The sequence below is a fragment of the Scatophagus argus genome, chromosome 21 (assembly GCF_020382885.2).
Source record: "Scatophagus argus isolate fScaArg1 chromosome 21, fScaArg1.pri, whole genome shotgun sequence".
Taxonomy (NCBI): domain Eukaryota; kingdom Metazoa; phylum Chordata; class Actinopteri; family Scatophagidae; genus Scatophagus; species Scatophagus argus.
In genome coordinates, this window is record NC_058513.1 from 11339349 (window position 1) to 11355950 (window position 16602).

Below are 16602 nucleotides of genomic sequence, written 5' to 3' on the forward strand. Positions count from 1 at the left end.
ATGTCACTATGATTGTATCCTTCAATTTTAATGTTCAATGCACATCACTGATAGAACGAACAGGACATTTGTGGCAGTTTTACGTTAAAATAGGACCTTTTTTGTGTCTAATACTTAAGATAAAATGATAAAAAGATTGGATGAAAAAAGATAAAATGACCATCAAAATACAGTAGATTAAACAGTTCTCTCCTCTACAGAGGACTCGGGGCCAACTGCTCAACTAAAGTGCCAAACAGATGAAATCGCATTCAGATAAACGGGGAGTTAAACTCGGTCACGAGTAATGGTGACAGCTGTGTAGTAAACAAGCTTTTTCAGTTTACAAAGTGCTCGCTCAAGAAAGCAAGAGATGGTTTTGCAGTTAGCTAAGCCAGTTCAGACTGATTTAATGTCCCCTCATTATGTTAATCAGGTAAACGCTGTGGTGGTTTGTTGGTTGCCAGTACAAAATCAGCATTCTTTGTTATTCTGTATTTTTTCTTTTTTTTCAGATTAATTAAGTTTGTATTATACGTTAGTCAGTCATTCAATGCTCCAGGCGCTAGGAAAGACATTCTGATACACCGCAAGATAAACTTTTACTTTTTCACCCTTGATCAAAGACATAAACATGTTTGAAAGCAGGATAAACATTGCATCAGTTAGGATACTTCCTGGAGCATAAATTGATATGCTGGTATTTGAGGAGTAGATGAAGGGAGGTGATGAAACATAAAAATGGGGCCAGTTTGGTATAAGAAATAAGAAAAGACACACAAGTACACACAAGCCATGCATTAAAAAAGAGAGCGATGGTAAAATAATAAAGATGTAAGTTCATTTTTGCTGTTTAGAGGACTTGGGTCGCACCGTAATGGTTTGATAAAGATGCCTGTGATGTAGAATTTCTCACTGTGATATCCCAAGTCACCAGTACAAAGCTCAGCCGAGCACAAGAAGGATGCCTGACTGTTCTGTGTCGCTCTAAACACTCTGTTTTCGACTATAGGTTGCTGTTGTAGGAGTGACTGGACTTGGAGGGAAAGCTAATTATGTTCTTGTTGGTTTATATTTGCCCAGCACATTTTCAAGGCTGACCCCACCAACCGCATTTAACCTGGAAGCAAGTCTAACTTAAATGAGAAGCCATGTGTGTTTCATTAATTTGGTCAAACGAAATGCTTGATGCAGTAAGATGTTGCCCATCAGTGTTGCTGCAGGACCTCTCAAGCCTCTCAGAATAAGTAATGCTGCCAGGATCCTGACAAGACCCCCTTGTTCAGGACAGGATTTGTTCAAATTCTACAAGGAGAATGGTGGTACAGAACCAAGTCCAGTGCCTTCTTTTCTCTGAATGAAAAGCCCTTATTCACAAATGATTTTGACACGGACATTTTGAATGCACTATTTTTGTCCATCACATTCCTTCGGTGACCTATAGAACTTGTCTCAATTAGTTTTGGTTGGGCATAGCCCCCTTATGCCCATATAAGTTTAAGTAATGATTCACCCTTCCATATGATCCAGTAAAGATTTGATATATCAATTTTGCACTGTTTTTAAATTGCGCAAACGCATTGTTTTTCATGCATAGTTAACATTAAAGCTTTTATCTTTTTATCATCTTCCTCAGGAGGTTAGCAGCTGTTCCTTGAAGGCTGATCATTTGTAGACCAGATACACAGATGGGCACATAGATAGACATGCATGCATGCAATAGTTATTTTTGGAATAATACAATAAGAAAGTATTTTGGTCAAATTGAAAGAATGAGCCAGTGTCAGACAAGGTTACCAGATACAGACAAGCACTGAAATTAGATTTCAGTAGCTTACAACTAATACTGCATGAAACATTTTTTATGTGTAATCTCTGATCAGGTCTTTCTGCATATATTTGTTGGAATTTTACAGTTGACTCTACCAAAATCTCAGGCACTGTGTTACTGTTTTACATCAAAGATAACAGCAACAGCCTAAATGGAGTGCTCAGACAACTGGACAGGTTTTGGACAAATCCTGATTTAAATTAAAGTTTCGTTCTTCTGCTTTAACCCAATGAGTCATTGGAAATGCACCTTATTTATCTGCCAACTTATAAGAGCACTATGTCAAACACAGTATGAGTGGATATCTCAAGATTGGCAGGAAATCAAACAGACATGTTCTTGTTAATGTAGTGAACCAGGAAGTACAACCTCAGGCATGAGGAACAGAAATTCCCCTCATGAGTGATGAAAACTTCAAATTCAGCTGATTATTGACACAAACTTTATTCTGTTTACTCTCTATCTTAATCTTACCTGCCCTTTTTCCTGTTTTTATCGTACCGCAAGAATATAGTATTTCCTTGGCTGAAAACACCATAGTGCTCTAGCTGGCTGATGGTCTCTCAGATTCTTTTTGGCCATTCTACAGAAGTGAATTGTTTATGCTGTGGAGGCTGCGGTCACTCACTGGATGTGCAGTGGGCGTCTGGCCAAGCCGTAGCCCACAGAGACGGCCTGCTACAGACCTCCCTGTCCTGTCAGCTGACTCGGTTTCCCATGGATCCCCAATCCAAAAGGCCATCAGAGTCAATCTACGCAAACACACAAGGAGGAGAAGCTGGAGAAATGTTTAGATTCGTACTGAGCAGCCAAACATTTGCAGCTAAACAACTATTAGAAATTTAATGAAAGTAAATGTGTGTGTGTGGGTTTTATAGTAACATTTCGACACATAAAGGAATCAGTAACAGTTTCTAAAGATAGTTATCATTGTTCAAGCTGATTCTAATTACTTTATATCCCCTCCCCATGTGTGTGTGTGTGTGTGTGTGTGTGTGTAAACTAGTGATGTTTTCCACGGTTCAGGTCCTACCACAGGGCCTTTCAGCAAAAGTTGACTCAGCTTGAGCAGGAGTCATTAAAAACAACTCAGCTTGCTGTAGCTCTGGGAAAGCCTCTCGTCATGTCTGAAAGGCAAAGCTTACCAGGGTCTGACACCTTATTCTGTAGAAATTTCCCCGTTTTGCAGAGGTCCTTTGATGTGTGGGAGCATAGGAAGTAGGGGAGAGGGCATGAATGTACTCCTGTCACGAGGCTCAGTTAGTGATCAGTTTGAGACGGAAGGAGCCACTAAAACAGACAGTTTTAAAAGATTTTGCTCAGCGAGGAGCAATTCACTCTCCTTAAAACAGTGTTGTGATTTGTGGCTTATTTTATTGGGATTAGAGTTCAATTTTTGAGTGGAGACAGATGATTTTCAAATATGAATGGCAGTTCGGTGTTTGTTTCTACTTTGCTTAATTTCAGTTTTAGATACAGCAAATTGAGGATAGCTCGCCAACACTTGACTTATTTATATTATTAAAATTTTACCTCAACTGTAGGTAGTCAACTGTCTTCTGGGATTAAATTTGTATCTATTTTTGAGATTAGCCCAGTGGACACAAGCTTTAAAGTTGATTTTAACTCCATCTAAAAACACATCAAAATGCAATAGCATATTTTCAGTTGGGGATTTCAAACATTCCAGAGGAGTATGAGACCCTTTCTGATATTAGCCCAACCTTGTCAAGGTCAATAATGTCTCTTCTTTATCCTCCCTTCTGTCTCGTCTTTTGGTGAAACGCTCACACACGGTGGCCCACTGTAGCAAGGGGCCTATTCATGAGGCCAAGAGACAGCGAAGGGAAACACAAAGAGCTCCCCACACACTGGAGAGGGCTTTGAGCTCAGCGCTGACCCCTGAAGGATGTGTGTGGGCTGCACCCAGACACAGTGGCCCCTGCGACTCGGGGACCCAGGCTCCTCCCTCCTCTGGACTTGACCTTTCACTAAACCCATGCAACTCCCAAAACAACCTTGAACTGTCGATACCAACTGGATGAGAGTAATGACTGAAGGACATGAAGTCTGAATGGTTGTCAACTGCTGCCAGCTAAAAACCTCTTAAGAATCTCTCCCATGTTAAATGTTGGCAGCTTGAAACACGTAAGCCATGCAGTGAGAATAGAATAGAACAAAAGTTAACAAACAAGGAGCTGAATTCACTGTCGTTCTCAGCCATAAATTAAATTAGAATTTTTGAAATGTTTCTGTCTGAAAGTTTATAGCTTTAAAATTCTCTTCTTTTTCTTGTTGAAGGGAATTGTGACACATTTGGTCTATAGCCATTGTTTTAAAACTAAATATTTCCCACAGAGAGCAATGTGTAATATCATCTTAACATTCAGGAATTTTTATTTCCCTGTGCTTCTCAAAACCTCTTGTCTGTCTGTGTTTTCAGTGCTGGACCAGCTCCTGATGGAGCTCCACCGCTTCCTACTCATCCTGGACAAGGAGACCCTGAGTGGGAATGCCACTATTCAAAAAGACTTCCTCTCCAATCTCCTCCAGTCCTACAGAGCCTCCAACGGTATGAAGAAAAAACCCAGAATGGACGTATATATTGAATATGTGTACAGTAGAGACTGCATCTAATAAATGTAGACTAACAGGCTCACATTTCAGTTAGAAAAACCACCAGTCAGGAAACTATGAGGAGTGCATACCTTTAGATGATAACATTACTCGGCATCTTTCAAAGCTTCTTAACTTTAATATTAAGTCTTGCAGTGTAGACAAATGAGGAAATAGAATTTAGTACTTTACTGAGTTCTCAGTTTTGGTTGTGTTCAAGAAGTGAATATGGTGGGTTTTTTGGGGGAAATCTTATGTATTTTTTTCTTTTTTACTCATACAGCTAAAAATAAACACAAAGAGCAAGTGCAAGATTGGAAAGAGGACCAAAAGGTTTAAATACCCCATAACATAATAGTGGTATGAGGAAAATGGGAAGAGAAAGTTGTTCTGCCTGGTTTTGAAATGAGTGGTTAGATGTTAAATCTGGAAGAGAGTAGAATGACATCAAGGCCAACCAAAGCCTTTTATTTTAATTTTTCTTACTTAATTCACAAATATCCCAAAATTAGAACTGAGAAAAAGTCTATGAGGTTTCCCATGATGATGTTTGTGTAAACCACAGTGCTCACTGCAAACACTCGTTTCTTTTCTTCTTTGGGTATTTCAGTGTAAGACAATCTTTCATTCCTCAGAGTGATAAAATCTTTCCTGGTCTGCGTTATGACATGATGTTTACCTCCCATTAAGATTGCTTAAGGGTTACTGTAGAGTGCCAGCTCTGAGAAATACAAGTAAATGTTTGTATTTGATCATATGTTTATTTGCAAGCTCTCATACCCTCATGGCACTTTTATCTGACTAAGGAATGCTCAGTTGTTAAATAGGTGCACTATTAGGGCTATCAAGATGAAAGCTGTCTTCAATTGGCAAGCTTGGTCATTTCTTAAAAAAGAAAAAGAAAAGAAAAAAGGTCTTCCTAATGTTATGATATTTGTGGTAACATGACTGATTGGTTTAACCACAAACAATGACAATTTAACTTTCAAAAGATTTTGACTGGCACCCTTGATGCAAGACAACTTATGTAATATGTGGTCATGACTCGCGTTACTCATAACTCTGTGAGCTTACTCGGTCAGCCATTTGGCCTCAGAGAAACTATCAAGCAATCCACTCTGCTATGATTTTGCTCTTTTAAACTCTGAGCTACCACCATGTAATAACTATACCCCTGCAGGCTTCTATTAACAAATGCATTTGGGGTCTTTTATCCCATTTCAGCGGTTGACGACCGCTTTGTGGTGGTTGAATTAAACATTTTTGCTTGCGTGTCTACTTCCCTTGCAACATCATCAGGTCAGCATCCTAAACTTTGCAAATGTTTGCGGTTATCAGTTTTACACCACAAGCAAGCTATAATCAAACAAAGTGCCTCTTGCTTCATCTGAAAGAGATGCATGGCCTGTTAATGTATCCTGCCAAACAGCGAAACACAAGTTTTTCTAGCTCACTGGCTCAACATGAAAATGTGGCAACTGGTGGTGAGCTGATGTGATTTATGGTGCATGGAAGTCAGTTAGTTACGATGTGAACCAACGCTGCACCAACCCTCTTTCAAGCTGCTGCTCCTTCAGAAATCTTAGCTTTTGTGATGTTGGGAAAAGTTGCACAGTTTGAGTTTTTATTCAGATCTTTATCACAGTCTGTGACCCAATTTTTTGGATTGAAAAAGCCAGTATGGGTAATGCTACTCCCTCGCTTTATTTGTCTGTCACACACATCCACTCACAAACACACACCAGCGGTCATGCTTTTCCATGTTCAGCTCCTGGACTCGTCTCTCCATACTTCCTCTCTTGGCTCTGAGCTGTATCATTTTTCCGAAGCTACATTTATCCTCTTGGGACGCTCACTTCCTTTGAGCAGCAGTTTATAAATAGCATTTCAAACTCTGTTCCCCGAAAAATCTGTTTTCACTGTACAGGCAAAACATTGTTTCATTCTGCTGTTGTTTGGTTTCACCTCACGATATCTATTTCAAAGGAGAAACCTTCTCCAGAGTATCAACCAGCGTTAGAGCTTTGTTTGATTTCCTCTCAGGGTATAATCTTAGTCAGCTAAAATATTTAATTCAATGAAACAGCCTTCTTTAAAACTGTGCTGCAGCTCCGGAAAACAAATTCCCATAACAGGTTATAGTAACCGTCTTGCTATGCCAAAACCGCTGGGTTTATTGTTTGAGAAAAGACATTCATTCAAACTGTTTATGTGGCAAAGTTATGGCGAAGTCCTTTCCAGCTTGTAATTACTCCACCATGTTAAGGCCAACATTAAAACCAAACACGGTTGTTTTCTCACTGAGCTGACTTAAGTGTTGCAGTATGACATGAGGTTTCATCATCTCCGCTTATTTCCTAAATTATACCATTGCTCACACTGACTTGTAAATAATTACACACTTTTATTCTTGTTGCAGGAAAACACCTCTATAATTTTTATACCTTTTTTAATTTTTACTTTGTGTGACTTTTTAATGCCTGTAAAACTAAGAACCGATTGGATAAAATGAAGCTTTCGCACCACTTAATTCTTGTTAATTAATTTAAATTCCACGCAGATGCTGATCCGAAGCATATTTTTTATCGATTATAATGCAAACTCTTTGGAAGTCTTGACTGGTCTTTGCATTGCTGCAATGTAGTTTCAGTTGTACGATTTTCAAAACTTCAAAGATAGAAGTGGCACAGAGCTCTATCTGTGCAGGCAAGGAGTTTTCTGACTAATGTCTGATGAATGCCAGCCACGGTGAAAGTGGGTGTCAGTAATAGGCCCATCTGTCTGCACAATAGGCTACTTGTTTGGGTCAAGTTCCATTTTAATCCTGTACTTTTGACAAACATCATGAAAGACTCCACCTTAGTCTTTCAAATTTCTTCTTTCTTTGTTTTGTCATTTCCTGTGTTCCTGACAGCCAAAAATCACGTACTGTATGTTCAGCTTAATTAAAGCAATAATAATTCCTAGACTGAAGAAATATGCGTGGGTCTACTTTGTCCTGTAGAAAAACTGTGCATGGGCCAAAGACACACAGCAACTTGCAAGACAGCAACTTCCTTTGTTACTGTTATTCAATGTAGCGACTGTAACAGAATATTTGTAAGAAAAGTCTGTTGGTGTTATACTACAGACAGTACGTATGGTACATACCGTATCTGTCCGGTGGTATTTAAAGGGTCTCTTCTAGTCTCTTCACTTTAACATGATACTGGTTTTGTGGTAGCCAGCCACACAGTAAAACTGTCTGTGCTGAAGTATTTTCATGTCAGTAACCACCTTTCACTGTCTTCATGCAGGTGCTGATGAAGAGTATATCTACATGAACAAAGTTATTGTTTGTGGGAAGGACAAAGATGACAAAGGTGTGAGTCTCAAAGGTTTTTCTCTGAAGTACGATACTGTTGCCAGGTGATGATTTTTTTTCTGTATCTGAAATATGATCTTTAAAGAAAAGAGTTTTTTCTTGAAATACAAGGGATAATGAAACAATATGATATAGTCGTGCTAGTCCCTTGGCCCTGGATGAAAACGTCCACCACTTTGGTCCATACTGAAATAATTCAACAACTGTTGGATGGAAATAACCAAATACCTGCAAAAATCATGTCAGTCCCATCAGCCTCTGCTGTAGTGTGTTTGGTGCACATTTGCATGTTAACGCACTAAATTACAATGATGAATATGGTAAACATTAAAGCTGCAAAATATCAGCCCTAGCACTATCATTATGAACATGCTAATGTTAGCATCTAGCTTGCTATGCTAGCATGACTTCAGACTTTTAGTCTTAGTTTTTTAGTTTACATGCAGGTTAAGGGCATATCTTCTCATTAGTCGTCTTAGTTAACAGACAGACAAGCTCTCTCAAATTCGTTCCAAGTAGGATAGGCCCCTTGAAATAAATTGTCTATGTTCACTTTCACAATCTTTATGGTACTACTGGGAATATTCTTTTACCTAAGCCATTAACACAGTTATGATAACTGTAATCTCGCTATTTCAAATGTTGCTGCCTTAAGCTTTGGAATGCATGGTCTCCACAAAGGATTTTTGTTATGAAATGATATTGAATCCGTACTTAACTTTTTTTTTTAAAAAAATTAAAGTCTACTGGTGTTTTGAGGTTGTCCAACTCCAACAGGCTTGAGGGTATACTTGTTGTGTTATTGCATCTCCTGCTCGGTTTGACATCATTCAAGCAAATAGCAGACAGAACAAATTGCCACAAGCAGCACACCCTCGCTGCAGCTCCCCACCTCTCACCCCATTTCCTGTCTGTTTCTTCGTAGTTCACCATCTGAGACTCAGAGACTGACCTGTTTTATTTGGACAGTGTTGAAGAATGTGGTTTCAGTGAGCACTCGACTTAACACACACATATTTTCAGCAGCGACGCTAGCAAAGCCACAGGTTTTCTTTCACACAGACTGATGGAAAGTGAGGGCAGAGATGTGAGAATTCAGTTTTCTTTATCATTGATCATGTGGTAAACCTGAATGTTCTCTTGTATTTAATGAGAAAGACTGCAATGTTACAGTAAAAGGTTGTTAATCAAAACCACTCTTATTTTATAGTTATCTCAATACTATTTCAAGCACAAACTTTGGGAATACCAGCAAATTGTTTTTGTCATATTTCAGTTCAGCTTCTACTCATGATGATGCAAAGACTTTGACCTCCAGCAAGTGGCAAATGAGCTTAATGTCGTGAGCAACATAGTCATGAGGTTTAAGAATGTCCTGTTCAACACATATGCCTCTCAGTATTCAAGTAGAAACTATAGGTGAATGGACTGAGGATAGAGGAAATAGTACAACGTCCCAGTCAATGCTGACATCCTCATCATTCCATCCCAGAAAAGTTCAGGTTAACGAGCTCAGAAAGCAGAAAAAAGCATTTTCTGCCATACAAAATCTGGTTTATTTTTTCACACTTTTTCTAATATATTGTTTGTTTATGACTGCATTTTGCCAACTACTGGACGATTTTACCTCAAACAAGGGGACATATTGCTTCAATGGAGTATGCTTATTTGTTTTTCTGCAGATAAGACTTAAGCCACTCTCTTATCTCTTTGCTAAACATTAAGCTATAGCCAGCAGAATGTTTAGCTTAGCAGAAAATCAAAATCTGGCGGCAGGGATAAACAACCCAACTTTGTCCAAAGTAACAAAATCTTCCTACCAGAATGTTGGAATAATCAACACCAACATGAAAATAGTTTCCTGTCTTTATGTTAAACCAAGATAACTGTCTCCTGGCTGTAGCTTCATATTTAATGGACTGATGTGAGAGTACAATCAGTCAATGTTCATCTTAACTCTCGCCATTATGAAAGCAAATTATTTTTAATCTCAATTTTCCCCAAATGTCAGTCAACCACTTCAAGCAGGTCACAAGCCACTGATGTAGAAGCACTGGCCATCCTGAGTGAAAGGGCAAATCAACTAACAAACTTCTCCGATCTTAAAGTCTTCTTCAATTTACTTGATCCTAAACTGTGGTGTGTTTTGTGTAAAAGGTTTGTTGCTACCATACAAATTCTTCCCCTTTATTTGGGTTATGTGGTCACCATAATCTAACAATGAAGGGTCTGTTCTCACAGTGAGGGTCAGGGATATATATATAGGAGACATCTGGACATCTGCAAATAGCGCTGAATGAAAACTGACAGAATTTGGGCTTGCATGAAGAAGCAGTTCTTTCATTTAGGCTCAGTTTCCCTCCATTCATTTCGCAACAGTCAATATAAATGTACAAGTTAAGACTTCTGTTCTTATTCACTGACATCCTTAACTCTATATTTTCCTGACCTAGATGACAGATCAGATGCCCTGGTCAATGGAAAAGCAGCAAAATCTGTCCCTGTCCCACAGAAGAGCCTCCCTGATCTGCCACCCCCCAGAGCAGTAAGTGATTACCAGCTCGATTCCATCAGGGTGTATTATCACATGAAATGATTTGGCTTCACACACACAGCTTTTTGAGCCTCTGCCACTGTGGTAGGAATGGTAATAGCATAATTGACCTCAGTAGGGATGCTGAACTCAACAAGTACATGGGAAAGTTTAGTGGAAATCACGATATTCAAAGGCATGCAAAAGGAGCCTGAAGACAAATACTGACTTTAAATGTAATTTACAGTGTTTTGGTCTTTTGTTACAGTAAGATTATTATTATCGCTATACACCATAAGTATTCAAAATAAAGTATAATGGATTGATATCCCATGTTGCCAGAGAATTGCTTTGGTTTTTAATACACTAGATCTGTGGGTCAAGCAAGCCAAAAACATTTCCCACAACCCTCAGAATCACAAGACTGAGGCTATTTAAAATATATTCTACCATAGAAACAGGTATTTAATCACTCATGGGGCATAAGACCTGGGGGAGTGAACATCCAAGAGTGTCTGAGGGAGATGTGAGGAGTTTTATGTCAACCTGGAGGCCAGTGGCTTCTGAATTGGCCCAATGTGACTTCAGGAAATACGTAGAGAATGAGAGGTTTAGAACATCCCGTCACTGCCTTTGAACTTTAAACACACACACACACACACACACACACACACTGGCCTCCCCTAATATAAACTACAGTAGCAGCTGTTGCTAATCAGAACAAATGCTTGGTGTCAGCACGTGTCCATGTTTGCGTGTACAAGTGTGAGTGCATGTGAAAGTGAATGCACTGAAATAAGGAACATTTGTGCCACCATGTAATCTCCAACAGTAATGTTTTTTTAATTCTCATTATATTCTTAGAAACCCTAAAAAAACATGGCATTGTTTTTCAGTTTAGCGGTAACTTCACAGTTGCGGTATAGCTCCCACAAATCCCTCAGATGTGTCTGGCAAAGACATTTCTTCTTCCTTCCCCTCTGCATCCAGCTGTGGTATAACTGGTCCCGTCTTGGGAAGCCTGAGTAAACACGTCCACAGTGAACCGCTCTTTGGAAATCCCTTCATCTGCCTGCGGGGCTTCCATCCATTTCCAGTGATGGTGTATTCCAGAGTTAGCATGTGTTTCACCGTGAACGCAGAGTCCCCCCTTATCATTGCAGAAAACAGTGCCCCCTTACTGTTGATGTAGTGTCCAGGCATGGCTGTCCACTGGCCTGTTGTAATGTTGTAGCAGTCCATTAGACAACGTAGGAAGTCGTCACAAGGCCCATTTCGCATTACATACAAATTGTCCCTGTGAGCCACCATACAGTGGCCATAGCTCTGATGTTTGATCATGGTGGTTTCAAGTTTCCACTCATTTGTCACTGGTATGTATTCGTAAATATCTGTGGTGTCTGGTGGTTTCCAGAAGCAAATAAACATCCGCCTCCTCGCAACAGCACATGCTGCAGATGCTACAGGTCTTGGTGCGTGTTGTATAAATGTCCACTCTCCCTTCTCAGCATCGTAACTCTCTGCCGTAGAAATGATTCGTTTTTGGAATTCGCCGCCTATAGCATAGAGTCGGCCATCGTACCCCAGCAAGGTGAAGTCATATCTTGGTTGCTGGGGACCTGGAAGAGCAGTCCAAACCCCTGACTCCGGGTTGTAGCAGAAGCTGCTGTCCACTGTGTCCTTGCCATAACCATAAACTCCCCCCACAATGTACAGTCGATTGTCAAGCACTGTCACTCCAGCCATGGAGGTGCTACAGAGAGTTGGGAGGTTTGTTAGATGCTTCCACTCTCCCTCTTTTTCATCAAGGAAGCAAACAACCCTAAAGGAGTCCTGTAGCAGTTCCATAGAAGGAGAGTGTGTGCCTATAGCGATGTAAGATGCGGGAGACAATGATTGAGAATAATCAATAAGGTCTTCAGGAATTGTGCTCTCTGCTGCTTCTCTCAAATCGTCAAAAGCATCACAAAGGAAAAGCGCTGCGTTGTGAAAGAGGGTATGCACCCCAAAGATGGAGGCTGCATGGTAAAGCAAGAGGCAGTTGTCTGAGTCAATAATGTCACAAAGATGCTGCACCAAACATGGAACCTGCAGGAAAGCAGCACATTCTACGGCTTCTACAAGTTCGTCCGGGTCACTGATGGTGGGAACCTCTCCCCTGCAGACAGCAAGCGCGATGAGAAAACCCCTTGCACTCACTCCTCCTTTCAGGTGAAGCTCTTCCTGATGACTTTCTATCATCCCAGAATTAAAGAGAGCACAGAAGTAGTTGCTATACTTCGTCAGCAAAGACCGCTCCTCAGTGAACCAGCTCCCCTCCACCCTTACCCTGACCCGGCCTGCCTGGCACTCTCTGGGCTCCAGATCATGGGTCGCATTCTCTGCACGAATGTCCCGGTTGACTCCCAGGCCTTCAGACAGTTCCATGATCTCTTAAACCTGCGTCTTTTTGCTTCCTAAAACAGGCCCTCAAGTGACAAAACAGCATGTGACTCAAGTGTAGATTGGCCATTTTTTCCCCAGAGCTGGACGGTAAATAAAGGTTTGTGAGAGCCCCATTGCGTCCTGTCTGCTTGGTCTGAAAATAGAGTTGTTCTATAGATAGCAGCTGCGCCACTTGCAAGCATGTGGTAGGGAAAGGAAAACTGTTGACATGCACAGTAAGCAGTGATGTGGCTGCCAGCAACTGGTCATTATCATAACCGCAATATAGCTGGCCAGCTTAAGTAATTGCCGAACTATTCATGATTACGTTATCGCCTGCATTTCTGCTTTAAATCCAGTTTTGTTTTATAGGACTATTAACATATTGCACATGTATATTGTCTTTATTTATATTTATGCATTTACTTTTCAAACATTTAGAGGAGAGGAGAATCAAAATCTGGAACAACAAATATTAAAGGTTTAGTGGAGGTTAAAGTGCTCCCAAGACAACAAAGTAATGGAAAAATAAGTGCAGTATGTGCATACTCACATAAATTTTTTCCTTCTCCCACCATGCACGTTTTTGTTTTATTTTCAGTAATACTTAGAACATTATTAGAATAGTTTATTTAATTTTTTTTTGTTTATTTTTTCTTTATTATTATTAGAACCACAAAGATACTACAAAGGCCCAGAGAGGTGTCCTGAATCTGGCTTTCCAGAACTGAGCCACACTGATTATTTTTATCACTACCTTCTCTGCTCTGAGCTCCCAGCAGGCTCTTAGATACAGTCCGTGTGTGTGTGTGTGTGTGTGTGTGTGCCAGATTCTTGGCATGGGAACCAGGGATTTTCCATGTTCCTCTGACTGTTCGTTTTTTGAGCTCTTTTTCCCACTCTTTAGTCAAAGCCCCTCACCACCACACCCCTATTCCTCCTCCACCACCCCTCCTCTCCTTGCTTTGTTATTTATGCTCTGACTCCTCGATCCATTCCTTCTAAGTGATGTTTCTGTGGTGAGGATCTCTGTGTGTGTGTGTGTGTGTGTGTGTGTGTGAAGTGAAAGGAAGGGTCTGAGAGCGATTGCAATGTATTCTGGGAGAAATAAAACCCCCAGACACACACACTTAGAGACACACACACACACCTGCATGCTTCCTTCACTTCTCCTGTTTTAATATAAGTCCAGCTGGTCTTTGGAATGGGTCACCGTACTCTACTGCAGCCTTGGTCCAAAACAACAGGCAGATTTAGGTTTTTCAGATGACTGAAATGGAGAGAGAAAAAGAAGATAGTGATAAGGGTGGGTGGGCGGTCTGGGAGGGGGTTGCTCCCCCTCTGCTGCTGCTGCTCTGGAATGCCTGGCTCTTTGTTTTAATTAATAACAGATGCCTGAACTGCTGTTCTTTTTTTTTTGTTCACTGTTCTGTTCGCTGTTGTGTGTGTGTGTCTGTGCACTATACAGTCTCTATCTCAGAAGAATCACTTTTTCTTCCTTCCGATGTTCCTGTCGGCCCTCAAGCTTTTGTAGCCATCTCTCTCGCACTTCTTGGGTCGTATACTCCCAAAAGAATCTTTTAAATGGTCAATCAAATAGATCATTGTTTTAAAACCACAACATGACATAATGTGTTGTGTTGCAGCTTGCACACTAGCATCATCATTATAAATATTAACATCATCAAAGAAAGAGCTAGATAGATGGATAGATGGATAGATAGATACTTTATTGATCCCAAGGGAAATTCAAGCTCTATAAATAAAAGAGATTCATCAACAAGTTTTATGTTAAAGTGACACAAATAATAAATAAGTACTCATGTAATCTCTGAGTTAGACTGACTGACATTAGTATTTGCTGATGCTTGCATTATGCAGCCCCTTAATGTAGAACTGATGATACCCTCCCCAGACCGCAGTATTAACATCTCTGCCCCACACATTTCTTTGTGGATCCTTTTCCTCCACTTTCTGACTCGCAGGCTAATCACACAAACAAGTCAGCGTCACTGTGAGTGTATGTTTGTCCACGGCATGACGCCAGTCGTTGTGACAGCTTACTGCATCTGCTGTGTATTACTGGAAATGTGTTAGTTCACTGAGGCGATATGGTTGGAAAAAGAGCTGAGAAGCAGGGGATTCCCTGTTAACTGACTGACTCTTTTTACAGCCCACATCAGAAATTATGATTTTTATACAGACAGACAAATGATTTCGTTTTAAGTTTTTTGTTGGCCCGTAACTCTAAACTGAAGCAGTAATTCTGTTAGCTCTGCACCATGGTGTCTGAAGACCCACCACAGGCCCGTAACCAGCAAACACCATACATCACTGCCTCTTTTCTCTTTAATTGTAATCATTTTTCTATTAAAGAGTGTAAGCACGCTACACATCAAACATTATCAAACTCCCAAAGTTGTTTTCACACTTATTGCAGGGAGGGAATAGCTTTTGCTGGATCAAACATTGCTACACTGAAGAGAAACTGAGCAGTTTTGACCAAGCGATCTCCATCCTTAATTAAGCAAACCCTGATCTCATGAGATACTTTCGCAAGATGTTCAGCTTTGTGAAAGTTCATACTTTTCCACAGAGCCGGCCTCCCTCAGGCATGGCCCTCTAGGATACATGCAGCTCCTCTGCTTAAGAGTTATGGTTCATACTTCTGTGATCTTGCCTTGGAGGAAGGAATACAGACAGCCTGTTTAGATCAGCAGTGGGAGTAAAAAATTAAGAAATCACTTTTTTCACTGAGTTCACTTGAGAAATGTCTTATCCAGCATCGATGTGAATATATGAGCTGTGTCCTCAGGGGATTCAGCTTATATGTTTTGCCTTTTTTTCACAGTATGATAATACTTGAAATCCTTGGGCATAATAATCTGTAAGAGGGATACGTATACATCAGCATCTTTCCTTGGCCTTAGAAGAACCCTCCTCTTCGTCTTGCATCTCTTTGCATCATGATGTTACTCTCTTGATAGTGGAAAGAATGCATAGATTTCATCTTGACTGGCAGTGGCTGAAGTTGTTAGAGCTGGTATGTCATCTTTGTCATCTAGACAAAACTTGCATATCTGCCATCTTCTGCCGTGAGAAAGCTTGTGTGTCACAGGTTGTGGCGATTCCTATCGATGTGAAGTCACACAGGAGGTGATGTTTCACGGCTGAAACTATAAATATCTGAAGCTCTACTTGTGACAGAGTTGTGCCTGTAAAGATGAGGGCGAATGTGGGTTTAAATAATAGACATACATCACTTTGTAACCGGCTACAGAATAGACACTGTGCACAATTTCTCATGTCTGAAGAGAAGACAACTGTTTGTGACTGTATCTCTGAAATATTTTGAATATTGGATCTGATAGTTATCTCCTCCTCCACATTTATCACGCGTATATGACTCCTTACAAGATAGTAAGCAGCAAAATGAAATTTGATATGATTTGACCCATTAGAGTGTGTATTATTTTTGGAAAGTCTTTGTACATTTTGTATATGTGTATTATATAAACTAAAAATGTATCCTGAATGCCAGAGGACCCTTTGCATGTCTACATTTTTTTTTTTTATCCGTGCAGTTTGAAGGGTGCATTCAAAAACGCAGAATTCAAAGAAATTGTTCAGGATTCACTACTTACCATCCCTTTAATAAAGCAAAGAAAGAAAGAAAAGAAAGAAAGACAGAAAGAACTCCAGTGACGACAGATTTCTTCAGCTCGTGTAGCTGATTAACTGACTTAAGGCGAGTATAAAAGTAATGGAGATATTCTAAATGAATTGAGGCTTATTCTAGCAGCCAAGCAGCTCCAGTGGTTTCCAGCAGTATGGGAAGAGGCAGACAGACAGTCG

The 16602-nt window shown here is 40.3% G+C and overlaps 2 protein-coding genes across 2 annotated transcripts in view; one reads left to right on the top strand and one right to left on the bottom strand.

The window, feature by feature from the left end:
* afap1l2 (actin filament associated protein 1-like 2) overlaps window positions 1-16602 on the top strand; it is a 34056-nt gene that overhangs the window by 7892 nt on the left and 9562 nt on the right. The window contains 3 exon segments of the mRNA XM_046376669.1: window positions 4254-4382; window positions 7723-7788; window positions 10244-10335. Coding sequence (XP_046232625.1) covers window positions 4254-4382; window positions 7723-7788; window positions 10244-10335 — 287 coding nt within the window.
* Window positions 11213-12782, bottom strand: LOC124052438 (kelch repeat and BTB domain-containing protein 13). The gene has a single exon (XM_046376674.1). The coding sequence runs from the start codon at window positions 12748-12750 to the stop codon at window positions 11233-11235; it is 1518 nt and encodes a 505-aa protein (XP_046232630.1). The 5' UTR covers window positions 12751-12782; the 3' UTR covers window positions 11213-11232.